General features: G+C 50.9%; 1 protein-coding gene across 3 annotated transcripts in view; it reads right to left on the reverse strand.

Annotated features, from left to right (window-relative positions):
* The window catches only part of PASK (PAS domain containing serine/threonine kinase), a 48,688-nt gene that overhangs the window by 17,764 nt on the left and 16,565 nt on the right, over positions 1–14,359 (reverse strand). For all 3 annotated transcript variants that reach the window (XM_054477246.2, XM_054477245.2, XM_063648217.1), the window contains 4 exons: positions 13,494–13,650; positions 6,677–7,932; positions 4,393–4,577; positions 3,498–3,665 (listed from right to left, as the gene is read on the reverse strand). In XM_054477246.2, the coding sequence (XP_054333221.1) occupies positions 3,498–3,665; positions 4,393–4,577; positions 6,677–7,932; positions 13,494–13,650 (1,766 nt within the window). The remainder of the gene's footprint in view (positions 1–3,497; positions 3,666–4,392; positions 4,578–6,676; positions 7,933–13,493; positions 13,651–14,359) is intronic.

Raw genomic sequence — 14,359 nt, forward strand, 5'->3', positions numbered from 1 at the left:
GCATCAGCCTAATTTTTTAACTTTTTGTAGAGACGAGGTCTTACTATGTTTCCCAGGCTGGGTCAAGCAATCCTCTGGCCTCGGCCTCCTGAAGTGCTAGGATTACAAGAGTGAGCCACTGCATCCCACCCATAAAGCTAGTTCTAATAAACTGTACAGGATCAACCTCCCAACAACTCTGGCTTCTCCCATCCTGCCCAGCACAGTGACAGCAGGGGATGTATGGCCATCTCTGCTCTCTGTCACCAGGTAACCAGGCCTGGGAGCGTTCTTGGTACAAAGGAGATTCTTAAGACGTGGGAACTGCACTCTGTTCTGTGAACCATAACGACCCTTAAGAGTCTATTTTCTGATTGGTTCCTTTACTCAATAATTTGTTGGCCTTATAATAACATTTAAATTGACATCTGTTTTTTAAAAGGCAAAAACTACTCATGTGGTTTCTTTTTACAGCAAGAGAAAGATGGTGGGGCTTCTTTCTTCTGCCTTAAGGTATAAAGGTTTAAAGAAATCCCTAGAGCCCATCAGGTTCCTGATGAAAACCAAGAATGAGAAGATCTGCTCAGATAAATTACAGATGAAAATAGAAACTTAAAAATCAAACCGTTGGCTGGGCATGGTGGCTCACATCTGTAATCCCAGAACTTTGAGAGGCCAAGGCAGGTAGGTCGCTTAAGCCCAAGAGTTTGAGACCAGCCTGAATAACATGGCAAAACTCTGTCTCTACCCCCAAAAAAAAGGAAGTACAAAAAAATTAGCCAGATGTGATGGTGCATGCCTGTAGTCCCAGCTACTCAGGAAGCTGAGGTGGAAGGATCACTTGAGCCCAGGCAGCAGAGGTTGCAGTGAGCTGAGATCGTACCACGGCACTTCAGCCTGGATGAAAGAGTGAGACCCTGTCTAAAAAAAAAAAAAAAAAATTCAAACTGTTTAGAAACACATGACAACAAGAGCACTGTAGAGTAAAACCTCTAGGATATGGCCAAAGTGTATTCTGAAAGCTTAATACTGTAAACACTGTTATTATTAACAGCATTGAAAATACACATTCAATACGATAATCTAGAAAACTAGCAAAATTAGGCTGGGTGCGGTGGCTCACACCTGTAATCCCAGCACTTTGGGAGGCCGAGGAAGGCGGATCACAAGGTCAGGAGATTGAGACCATCCTGGCTAACACAGTGAAATCCCGTCTCTACTAAAAATACAAAAAATTAGCCGGGTGTGGTGGCGGGTGCCTGTAGTCCCAGCTACTAGGGAGGCTGAGGCAGGAGAATGGCATGAACCCGGGAGACGGAGCTTGCACTGAGCCGTGTCTCGCTACTGCACCCCAGCCTGGGTGACAGAGCGAGGCTCTGTCTCAAAAAAAAAAAAAAAAATTAAAGAAAAATAGCAAAATTAACTCATAGAAAGTATAAGAAATTAAAAGAAAACAAAAAAATACTTGATGAGTAAAACAGACAATTATTTGGCAAGTGTAGCAAAAAAAAGAGAGTGAAACAAGAATTAGGACAGCCAAGGGAACATCATCTTCCAGGTATTGACACACCATCCAACTGCCACTTGGCCAGCCTCATAACTCTGACATAAAAAAAAAAAAAAGGAAGGAGGGAAGGAAGGAGGGAGGGAAGGAAGGAAGGAAGGAAGGAGGGAGGGAGGAAGAAAAATGAAAAAGAGGAAAAAAAAGAAAAAAGAAAAGAAACGAAAAGAAACAAAATGAAATGAAACAAAACTCAGGTATGAATATAAACAAAAAAAAAATCCCAAACAGAAATAGCAAATCAGGCTAGGCACAGTGGTTCATGCCTGTAATCCCAGCACTTTGGGTGGCCGAGGTGGGCGGATCACAAGGTCAGGAGAACGAGACCTTCTTGGCCAACATGGTGAAACCCCGTCTCTACTGAAATACAAAAAATTAGATGGGCACGGTGGCGCATGCCTGTAATACCAGCTACTTGGGAGGCTGAGGCAGGGGAATCGCTTGAACCCGGGAGGCGGAGGTTGCAGTGAGCTGAGATGGTGCCACTAAACTCCAGCCTGGTGACAAAGCAAGACTCCGTCTCAAAAAAAAAAAAAAAAAAGAGAAATAGCAAATCAAAAATCAAATTCAGCAATGCATTAAGAGACTGTTATAATGTAATCAAAGACAGATTCTGTGACTATGTTATTTGTTTTATTAATAAAGCAACAAGGATATGAGTATCTCAATAGATGCTGAAAAGACATTTTTTGATAGAATTTGATCGAACTCAACACTCATTCTTAAAAAATTTTAGCAGGTTGAAAGTAAAATGAAAAGATCCTCCAATAAAAGGTGCTCATCAAGCACTGAAAGGAGCCACGGCCACCTTGGAGCAGCAGCAGAGCCCAGGAGAAGCAGCGGCACACCTGCTGTGCAGCACACTCCACAGGTCCTAGCTAAGGATAGACAGGGAAGGATAAAAGGATGATGACAGGCAAATCACAGAGGGGAGAGACAACACTGTCATTACTGCAGAGGAGTGATTGTTGATCTAGAAAATCCAAAGGATCCACTGAAAAAGCATTAGTACTAGGAAGACTTGGATATACACACATGATGGATCAATCCAAGCTCGGATCTTTCTTTGGTGTATTCCAGCCACAAGTGACTAGAAAATGCAGGGAGCAAAGGATCCTGCAGGCAGTATTCCATGACCCTCCCAGGAACCCGCCAAGCCAGGCATGAACACACCTGGACAATCTAACAGGATTCACAGCAAGCAGCAGATGCTGCTTCTGAACAGAAAAGTGGGCATCATCCTGATGTCAATTTCCCCACATCACAACATGTTCAGCAGCTACAAATCCCATCAGGACTTGAGAGGGAGGGACAGTAAGTTCTAAAGCTTATTTGGAAGGAGAATATGTAAGAATGGCCATGATAACTGGGAAGGAAGCGGGTGGGGGGACAAGCAGCTGGCAGTATTCAGTGCACCTAGAGGGATGCCTAGCACACACCAATCCCTGCTCCAGCTGTAAGCTATAAACAGAGCAGTCATTCCAGGGACCTGGGAAGACCAAGAGCTTCTGTTGGTTAGCTTGCTTGCCTCTTTCTTGGGTTTTTTTTTCCAGCTGGGTGGAGGAGGTCCTAAATTTGGTTTTAAGCATGCATGTGCAGTGCCCGCGAGATATCAGCATCTCAGTGGGGAGTAGGAGAATGGTGCAAGCCCCAGGCCCAGAAAGGAGGGAACACAGGTCCAGATGTGGGATCTCAACACAAGGGCAGGAGGCGAAGCCCTGAGCCTGGCCTGTTAGAGGTCTGAATCAACTGGACAGGATCAGCAACCCTGGATGGCGACATGTGTGCTGCTGGGAGAGCCTCCTTGAATCCGGAAACCACCCACGTGCCAGGTTGTGTGCTTGGTGCCATACGTAGAGGACTCCTCCAAAAACCCCAGGTTTAGAGAACTGGGACCAAAAGTCAAGGGCCATTTGAAGTGGTGCCCGGCGCCACTCCCCTCCCACAGCCAGGGTACCTCCTTGTTTTTTTCCTTGTCCACAGCAGTCCACACAAAGCCGAAGGCCCCACTGCCCAGCGGGCTCAGGGTACTGTACTTTTGGGAGTACTCGCCCTCACAAGCCGCCGACCCCTCCAGTTCCACAGCCTTGGGGGGCTCCTCAAACCAGGGTCTGGCTCTGAGCACCTGCAATGCAGAGGAAGGTCTGTGGGGTCACACGCACCTGCACCTGGCAGAGGTGCAGCACCCACAGTGGTCCCCCTGCGTCTTCAGCAGCCGCCTGAGGCAGGTGTGCCCTGTACTCCAGTCCCCTCTCCTCCCATGCTCTCAGACAGGTCTGAAAGCCTATCTCCACAGGGCACCCCAAGCAGCCTCAGCACACTGATCTCAACTGGCACACATGTCGAAACGTGTTTACACCCCACCATATACATGGGCCTATGCAGATTTAAAGTGGCTTTATAGTCACACTGGATATTAGAAGACAGTGTGAAAAGTTACAAAGAGGGCCAGGCACAATGGCTCACGCCTATAATCCCAGCACTTTGGGAGGCCAAGGTGGGTGGACCACCTGAGGTCAGGAGGTTCAAGACCAGCCTTGCCAACATGGAGAAACCCAGTCTCTACTAAAAATACAAAATTAGCCGGGCATGGTGGCACGTGCCTGTAATCCCCACTACTCAGGAGGCTGAGGTGGGCGAATCACTTGAACCCAGGAAGCGGAGGTTGCAGTGAGCTGAGAACGCACCATTGCACTCCAGCCTGGGGAACAAGAGCGAGACTCCGTTCCAGATAAAAAAAAGTTACAAACAGACCGTATTCCCGTCCCCGAGGAAACAGAGAGAGATGCCAACTAGGATATTTGCCACACAGTACGTTAAGTCCAGGGCAGGCATTGACTGCAAATACCCACTTCCACCAGGTTGGGTCCGGTGAGCTCAGCAGCGGTGGAGTGGGTGGAGCTGGGCAGGCTGGCAAGGAACAGGCGGGTCCTGGCGGCTGAGTCGCGTTGGCTGTGGAGGAGGTCTTTCACCAGCCAGCAGCAGAACAGAGGTGTGGGGCCCTGGAGCTCCACCCGCCTCACCTCAAACTGTATACCTGAAGGGTGAGAAGGTAAGAATGCACAGGCCTGTGCTGACCTGGCTAGACAGCAGCTTTAGGTTAGAAAAGTCCAGTCCTAGAATGCAACAGTCCAATCTCCAACAGCTTTAAGTTAGAAAGTTCAATCTCTAGAACACGGACCTGAGAGCAGCCCAGGCAGAGGCAGGCAGCACCGAAGCCTGGATGAAAGCTGTCAGGGCCGGCCAGGGAAATACCCCTGGGGCATAGCCTGCAGGCCTGCAACAACCACAACTCCTCACTCAGGGCAGCCAGAGGCCAAGGAAGCCCTCCAGAGAGGCCTGTAGTTGAGGGTTCAGACAACCCCCAACTCAGAATAGCCGGGAGAACCTGCACTCAACGTGCCCCTACACACAGTGGGTCTTCGGGCTTCCGGTGACAAGAATGTGAATGGCTTACATTAAAACCATGTACACATGTACTTACTCTAGTCACTAATAGCCATATTAAACTCCATACCCACTTATACAGAGAAAGCATGTATGCATTTTTCCACAGCCTCCTAGCTATACACCAACATAACTATGGTTAGCTTTCTTTGGTGGTGGGGGTTTACAGCCCATTTTATTTTCTTCTTGTTTATATTTCTAATGTTTCTACAAATAACACGTATTATTTACAAAATTCTTCTAAGTGTAAGAAAAGAACCCTAGCTATCAACACTACAAAATCAGCAATATGGAAACAACTGGCTAAAATAATGTGGGCCTATTAAGAAATGAGGAAAATACGGCCAGGTGTGGTGGCTCACGCCTGTAATCTCAGCACTTTGGGAGGCCGAGGCGGGCGGATCACAAGGTCAGGAGATCGAGACCATCCTGGCTAACACGGTGAAACCCTGTCTCTACTAAAAATACAAAAAATTAGCCGGGCTCAGTGGCTCACACCTGTAATCCCAGCACTTTGGGAGGCTGAGGCAGGTGGATCACAAGGTCAGGAGTTTGAGACCAGCCTGGCCATCATACTGAAACCCTATCTCTACTAAAAATACAAAAAAATTAGCTGGGTGTGGTGGCACACGCCTGTAGTCCCAGCTACTCAGGAGGCTGAGGCAGGAGAATCGCTTGAACCCGGGAGGCGGAGGTTGCAGTGAGCCGAGACCATGCCATTGCACTCCAGCGAGGGTGGACAGAGTAAGACTCTGTCTCAAAAAATAAAAAAAATAGGCTCGGCACAGTGGCTCACACCTGTAATCCCAGCATTTTGGGAGGCCGAGGCGGGCGGATCACAAGGTCAGGAGAACGAGACCATCCTGGCTAGCACAGTGAAATCCCGTCTCTACTAAAAATAGAAAAAATTAGCCGGGCGTGGTGGTGGGCGCCTGTAGTCCCAGCTACTAGGGAGGCTGAGGCAGGAGAATGGCGTGAACCCGGAAGGCAGAGCTTGCAGTAAGCCGAGATGGCGCCACTGCACTCCAGCCTGGGCGACAGAGCGAGACTCCATCTCAAAAAAAAAGAAAAAAAAAAAAATGAAAATAAAAAAGAAAGTAAAACAGAATCAACCTCAAAGGGGCAAGCAGAGGGGCCTGATCACATGACCCTCACAGAAGGGCAGGTTTCTCAGAGATCAGGGCAGGTTTTTCAGAGATCAGGGCAGGTTTTTCAGAGATCAGGGCAGCCTAAACACCAAAAGCGTGGAAGACGAACACGTGAGCATCTTGCCACGCTGACATCTCTCTTGGCCTCTCCGTGTAACCACTGAGGTGGGGGCCGGTGGGAGGTGGAGAGACAGACTCCAGCATGACGCCCCTGCACCTCTCCTGCTCCCGACGGAATCTCCCCAAGCTGCTGCGAGGAGCGGCTCTCTGAAGTGTATGGCCTGAGGCGGGAGGCACGGCTGGAACTGATGGGCATGGGGCAGGTGGCCTGGGACCTTGGGCGCCACCCTCCGCAGGCATACACATTTGTAATCTTAATTTTCAAGAGGTGGATGATATGCATTCTCCTTTAAAACATGATTTCTGCTGAAACTATTCCAGGGTGGAACCCCATCAGACCCCAGAACAAGGAAGACCCTGCACCCCCACTGCACTGTACTCTGGGGGCACCACGCTTCTTCCCATGGGGCCCGGGACACACTCAGCCGTAAGCCGTCTCGATGGTAGCAGCTCCCGGAGTAGGCACCCTCCTGGATCTCCCGCTGCAGGCCAGCAGCCCCGGGCATCACGATCACGGGTGTGGAGGTGACCTGGACGTTCAGCCTTGGCTCCTCTGCTGATGGGCACGTGTCCTCAGGGCCAGCATCCAACGTGGAAGGAACGCATCCTGGGCTTTCTCTGTCGCTTGCTGCATAATGCTCAGAGGACACCAAACAAACCTCAAGCGGTTCTGTTGGATCATGTCCCAGACAGCTATCCCGGAACCGTCGGCCTTGGCCAAGGTCAACACAGGTGCCGGTCAGTAGTAACAGCTCCCTGTCATCCAGGACACATGACCCCTCTTCCTGGAGACTGCCTACATCTGGATCGGAGCCCACTGCCAAGGAAGAGGGTGTCCCTCTGAGTTCAGACGTAGCACAGGAACAATCTGATGATGTTTGGTCTTTCTGGTCACTGAAAAAGAGTTCCTTGAGGTTCCAGGAAAATGAATTCACATCAACCTCCTGGGCCTCCACTGCTTTCAGGCCCCCGGGGAGGTCCGTGGCCAAGGCATAGCAGGCTGAGGAGCTGCCCGTGCAGCCACCATACAGGTCTCTGCCTCCCAGATCGCAGGACGACACAGGAGCGGTGACAGCTGGGCGCTCTGTCGGAATGAGTTCGGTGTGGGGGACATCCAGGGCTCCCACAAGGCTCAACTGGGATAGCTGCTCCTTAATCAAGCAGGTCTGCAGCTCTTCTCGGTCGTTTTTCATTCCCAGCCATGGCTCATCTAGAGTAGGTGTCCCAAACGAGAGGGCTGCCATCCCAGAGGGGCTGGGGGCCAAGTCCTGCCTTTGCCACCACAAGCCCCATTCACTCCCATAGCAAGGGCAGTGCATCAGGAGGCTGCCCCCCGCCAGCTGACCCTTGGCCTGGGGCTCAGCCACGGCAGCCCCAGCCCAAAGGTCTGAACCGCTGGGACCACTGACTCCCATCCGCTCTAGCTGGGCCTTCTGACACAGGCCACACATGCCAGCGTCACTGCCCCCATCCTCAGCTGGGACTGGAGCTTCAGAATCTTCGCAGGAAGTAAATGGCTTCACATCCACTGGTTCAGACCTGCTTTCTCCCAGAAGATCCTGTCCAGGGCTCTCTATTGCCACAGGTTCCTCTCTCCCCAAGGCAGTGACTTGCTGGTCCTCGGGCAGCACCTGTTCACTGTGCACTGGCAGGCTTCCTTCTGGGACACTGTCCACCCTGGGGATAATGACATGGGTGACCATCATGTAGGGCCACAGATGAGTCAAAAGGAGAGATTGCACCGATTCTCCATCAGAACTAAGTACAAAGCATTTAATGCCACCAATTTATAACAAGAAAAAAAACCAAATTTTGTGACCAAGTTAAAAAATAAAGCACTTAGTCTCAAATTTCTCCAAATTAAGTCCACATTTAGAAATGATTTCGCAGAGAATGCTACCAAAAGCCCAACAGTAAAGTACAGGAGCACTTGCCAATGCTTTGGTCAGTGCTCTCGCTTCATCTCAGGGCCTCCAAACCCCCCGTCAGCCGTGCAGCTTAGCCTCAGCCCCACCTGCAAGGGGAAGTCCATGCTGCTGCCTTGAGGAGGTGTGAGAGGAAAGGAGAGAGGGATTGGAGAGTCCTTGGTAAACTCTACAACAGTAAAAAAAACAACTGATTGACAATAAACACCATCTGATTTCACAGCCGACTAGGGAAATGGCTCTCAGATTTGGGAAATGGCTCTCAGATTGGGCCCACGCAGAAGGGGACAGGGGCCAGAAGGCCGGGCGTGGTGGCTCACACCTGTAATCCCAGCACTTTGGGAGGCCGAGGCAGGCAGATCACTTGAGGTCAGGAGTTTGAGACCAGCCTGGCCAACATGGCAAAGCCCTGTCTCTACTAAAAATACAAAAATTAGCCCGGTGAGGTGGCAGGCATCTGTAATACCAGCTACTTGGAGGCTGAGGCAGGAGAATCGTTTGAGCCTGGGAGGCAGAGGTTGCAGTGAGCTGAGATTGTACCAGCTCACTGGTGAAATGGGTGACAGAGTGAGACTCCATCTCAAACAGAAACAAAAAAAGAAGGGGACACAGGCTGAAAAAGAGAGGAGGCTGGTGAGGGCGGCTCCTAAGAGGTGGCACACAATGTCCTCCAGCATTCAGCACATGGTGATCCATGAGGAGGCTACAGTCCAGACAGGATGACCACAGAGCTGAGGGACCCAGGCCTCCTGTCGGCCCAGCCACTGTGGCCTCCACACGACAGACTGACCCTGGGCACCAGATGAACAGAATGTGACCGCACCACCTCACTTGGGGACAGACACACAGGTTAACATCAGCAACCTAGTAAAGGTATACCAGAGGCTCAGAAAGAGGACAGGCTCAGAAAGAGGACAGGATCGGGCACAGTGGCTCACACCTGTAATCCCAGCACTGTGGGAGGCTGAGCCCAGGAGTTCGAGACCAGCCTGGGCAACATAGTGAGACCTCGTCTCTACAAAACATTTAAAAATTAGCCAGCGTGGTGACACACACCTGTAATCCCAGCTACTTGGGAGGCTGAAGCGGGAACCTCACCTGAGCACAGGAGTCTAGGCTGCAGTGAGCTGTGATCGCACCACTGCACTCCAGCCTGGGCAATGGCCAAGACCATCTCAAAAAAAAAAAAAGACAGAAGAGGAAGGATAAGACCCAGGGGTGGGTTCCACAGAGAAAGGGATTGTGAGCCAAGTTCTGAGGAAAAGCAGTTTTCTGAGGGGAACTGAGGGGGGTAGGCTGAGGGTCTGCATCTGCCTGCCTCTCTCCTTCCACGTCTCCCATCTCTCTCTCCCCTGTACCTCCCTCTCCCTCTCTATCCATCCCATGCTTGAGACAAACCCCATGCAAATGCTAGGAAACCGCACATCCTCCTGCAGGACCGGGTAAGACAGGAGACGAATGCACACCACGAGGGTCTCACAAAGCCCCCTTGCCAAAGAGTCTGGGCAACTTCTGGGGCACAGTCCGGACACACAGCTGAGGCCCCTGGGCAGCGCTGCATCTTCACTCGTGCTCTTGGGGCCTTAGCGGGCTGCTGCAGCCTCAGTACTCGTTCTCTCCACAGTCACCTGGGTCCACGGCCCTTCCATCAAAACCCTTGGGCCAGATGTGTTTGGGGATTTCAGAAAAGTCATACGGCCACTTGCTAGGGAGACCCCAGCAGGCCGGGGAGAGGGCCTCATGGGCATCCACTGCCCTGTGTCTGCAGCGAGGCCTCTGAACACTCAAACTGCAGAGGTCAAGGGAAAACCACAAACAGCTTCTCACGTGCTTAGGGCCAATTTGACCGTCCAATGCTTTTAGCATCAATTCTAAGAAAAATATTTCAGTGTTGGGGGCTTTTTGGATTTCACAATTTTGGCTAAGAGACTGTGAAACTGTGGATCTCTGACTTTCAGCATGACAGCAACTCAGGAAACATGAGGACATCCTCCAGCTGCCCTGGCAGCCAGGCATCGCCACGCCACTCGGTTCTGGCCAGCGTGCAGTCAGGGCATGAAGGATGTGATCTGCTGAGTGCACACAGGCCTTGAGCTGCTGGGACCTCAACCCAGGGCAGCCCCAGGGACCGTAGGTCCTCCAGTGGGGAGGCACCAGGGCCTGGCCCCCGTGGAGACCCAAGACCCCCACCTGCTGTCTGAGCACATCACTTGGAGTCTCTTCTAGTACCTGATGCCCAGTGTAACAATTCACTCAGCTTCAGCATCCATTTGCTAAAAATCAGACTGCACTCCCAGGATCACCAGGAGAACTAAAGGAGACAACTTAAGAGGAAGCACCCAACTGAGTCCCTAAAACACAAAAGCACTCCGTACAGCTCACCTCCTTCCTTCATGCTTCCTAACCCTGTTCTCTCTTACTGTTTCAGCTTATTGTCCTGACCAGACCACATTCTTAGGGACACACCCCAAGTCTTCTGTAATGCTTATTTGTTGAATAAGTGAACGAGTGAGTGAATGACTGAGTGGGGAATGAATGGATAAATCTCTATAGTCATAACTGCACTAGATGTGCAGTGGATGCTAATCAAACTCTCAGAACTGTGACATCCAGAAACATCCAATCCAATAGAAAGACTAGGAATTGGCTGATCTTGGGCAACTCCCTTGGTACCACCAAGTCCTAGAAGATGAGTGTGTCCAAGGTCCTGAGGAGACCAACGGGCCACGTGGCCTCTGTCCACCAAGATGTCCCAGACAAAGGGAGCACTGGCAAGGGGGCCCGGCCGCTAGTGCTGTTGAGCACCCACGGGTCAGACTTGGGCCCTCAACGACAGCCGCCCCATTTCAGCTTGGTGGCACCTCTGGAGAGGTGCACACGGCAATATTATTCATAGTAATATTGAAAACTCACATGTGTGAGCGCCTGCTCTGTTCCACTCACAGTGGAAGTAGAGCAAATAGAGCCAACAGCTACCCTCTCACGCCACTCAACGTGGACCCACAGTGGCAAAGGGAAAATCAGGGAGGCTAAGGAAACAAGAGAAAGCACCGGCACATCAGCCAATGGGAAAGTAGCCCATGAGCTAGGGTGCCATCCAGGAGGCTTCAGTTCTGAGGAGACCTGTAGAGGAAGATCTGCAGGACATGTGTGTGCGTACACATACGCACATACACATACGCACATACACATACGCACATATTAGGACACTGTGTGCGCGTACACATACGCACGTACACATACGCACACATTAGGACACTGTGTGCGCGTACACATACGCACGTACACATACGCACACATTAGGACACTGTGTGCATACACATATGCACGTACACATACGCACACATCAGGACACCGTGCATGCCATAATCCCAGCCGTGCTAAGGGAACAGAAGCACTTACACGTGAGCACACATAAAAGTATAATATACAACTGTAGTTGAATGCACAAGAAAGAAGGCCTGGAAGGCTCTAACTGCTGACTGCGGTCCCCTGGGGGAAAGAGTAGGATCGGAGGAGGGGGCTGGAAGACGGCCAGGGCAACTATCGCTTTTACCATTATTCTTCTATAATTAAAAAAACACATATTCATGTATTACATATTTTTCTCTTTTTTTTTTTGAGACGGAGTCTCACTCTGTCGCCCAGGCTGGCGCACAGTGGCGCGATCTCGGCTCACTGCAAGCTCTGCCTCCCGGGTTCACACCATTCTCCTGCCTCAGCCTCCCGAGTAGCTGGGACTACAGGCACCCGCCACCATGCCTGGCTAATTTTTTTGTATTTTTAGTAGAGACGGGGTTGCACCGTGTTAGCCAGGATGGTCTCCATCTGCTGACCTCATGATCCACCCACCTCGGCCTCCCAAAGTGCTGGGATTACAGGCGTGAGCCACTGCCCCTGGCCCATGCATTACATATTTTTAAACATACATACATACTTTATGTGTATCTATTACATATTTTTAAAATAATTTCAAGACTAGAAAACACAACTATGTGGATAAATACCACAGACACAGCGATAAGCAGAAGGCAGACAGAAGGAAATGCATGCGTCAGGCTCAACGGTAGGCAGTCTAACCTCTGCCCTGACCCAGGGCAGCGGGGTGTAGAGGGCACGGTGCAGGAAGGGACCCAGGGTCTGCAGGCAGCCAAGAAAGGGTCCTGGGCCACGTGGGCACCTACAGTTTGGGCACCTTTACTGCATGCTGTGCATAAAAAAAGATTCTGGGCCGGGTGCGGTGGCTCACACCTGTAATCCCAGCACTTTGGGAGGCCAAGGCGGGTGGATCATGAAGTCAAGGGATCGAGACCAGTCTGGCCAACATGGTGAAACCCCCCCTCTAGTAAAAATACAAAAATTAGCCTGGCATGGTGGTAGGTGCCTGTAGTCCCAGCTACTCAGGAGGCTGAGGCAGGAGAATCACTTGAACCGGGGGACAGAGGTTACAGTGAACCAAGATCACGCCACTGCACTCTAGCCTGGGCAGCTGAGTGAGACTCCATCTCAAAAAAAAAAAAAAAAAGATTCTGAAGAAGAAAATGGGTTAAAAATACACACACACGTGCTACGTACAATAGGACTATGAGAATAGAACGAGTTTTTATTTCTACTTTTCCAAGTGTTCCTAATTCTCTAATATAAACTTTCTTTACTCTAAATAGAATATTTTAAAATGTGCAAAGAGAACAGCTTCATATGACTTTGAAAATGATAAAATTAATCCCAGCACTTTGGGAGGCCGAGGCAGGTGGATCACAAAGTCAGGAAATCGAGACCATCCTGGCCAACACGGTGAAACTAAAAAAAATACAAAAAATTAACCGGGTGTGGTGGTGGGCGCCTGTAGTCCCAGCTACTCGGGAGGCTGAGGCAGGAGAATGGTGTGAACCCGGGAGGCGGAGCTTGCAATGCAATGAGCTGAGATGGCGCCACTGCACTCCAGCCTGGGCGACAGAGTGAGACTCTGTCTCAAAAAAAAAAAAAAAAAGAAAGAAAATGATAAAATTATGTTTCCATCAGTTCTCTGAAATCTACCTAAACATTCTGGAACTCTCCACAGCCTGTTTCCTTATCCCTACAGTGAGATAGCAACACCATGGTGCCCTCCCATACAGGCTGATAAGGACTCAGCCAGGCAGCGCAGAAAACCCAGCTGTCACTGTGTGTGGAACAGAGCAGGCGCTCAACACATGTGAGTTTTCAATATTACTGTGAATAATAGGCTGAACATTTCTCTCTGACTTGTTCCTCATTCACCTACCATCTGCCTGGACTTTTAGTAAACCTGCAACCTCCCACCAAGGGACTTACCCTGGAGCAGGCTGAGGTGAGAGGCGGGAAAGGAGCTGGCCTCCAGCTCCCAGTTCAGTCTGAGTCCCGGTGAAGATGTCTTGGCTTTCCACCAGCTTCCGGGTCTCATCTCGGGGCACAATGTGGCCACCAGCAAGCACGACATTAATCCCTGGATCTGGCAGCAACACCAAAAAAGAGTGTTTGCTCTTCATAGGCACTCCCTAAAACCAATCTGCTCATTTGCCTGGAACTCATTGAGGCTCCTTCACAGCATGACCAGCATCGACCACCTCTCACCACCCCAGGCGTCCCAGGTCCAAACTAGCGCCCTCTTCTCTGCCTCCTGTCTCCCTGCTGCTTGGCCTAGGACACCTGCAGCCAGCTACCATGATCCTATTAACACCCAAGTGAGAGCACGGCCCTCATCTGCTGACGACCCTCCAACAGCTCCCATCTGACTCTGGGTAGAAGCCGAAGTCTCGGCCATGGCCCCCCAACTCTGTGGCCTCAGTCCTCCAGGTCTCTCCACCTGGCCTCCCTGCCATATCTGAAGTATTAGAGGCCTTGGGATCATGGCTCCTGATCCCAGAAATGCTGTACCTGGGTATCTACAAGGCTTCCCTAGGCCTCCTGGGCCCCCAAGCCTAAGACTGCATGCCCTCTTCCCCTCTTTGCCTTCCTCCCGAGCTCTGGCCACTTCCTGGGCTCCACATGTCACCTGGCTCCCTCCAGTCCCCGTGAGCGCAGGGGCATTTGCAAGCAGTGCAGCCTGGCACATGGTAGGGGATGAATGTATGTCTCTTGGTTACATGAGAGAAAGCAGCCTGCATTAGGAAGGACCCTGGGAGGCCAGGCACAGTGGCTCACAGCTGTAATCCCAGCAC

The sequence above is a fragment of the Pongo pygmaeus genome, chromosome 11 (genome assembly GCF_028885625.2).
Source record: "Pongo pygmaeus isolate AG05252 chromosome 11, NHGRI_mPonPyg2-v2.0_pri, whole genome shotgun sequence".
NCBI lineage: Eukaryota > Metazoa > Chordata > Mammalia > Primates > Hominidae > Pongo > Pongo pygmaeus.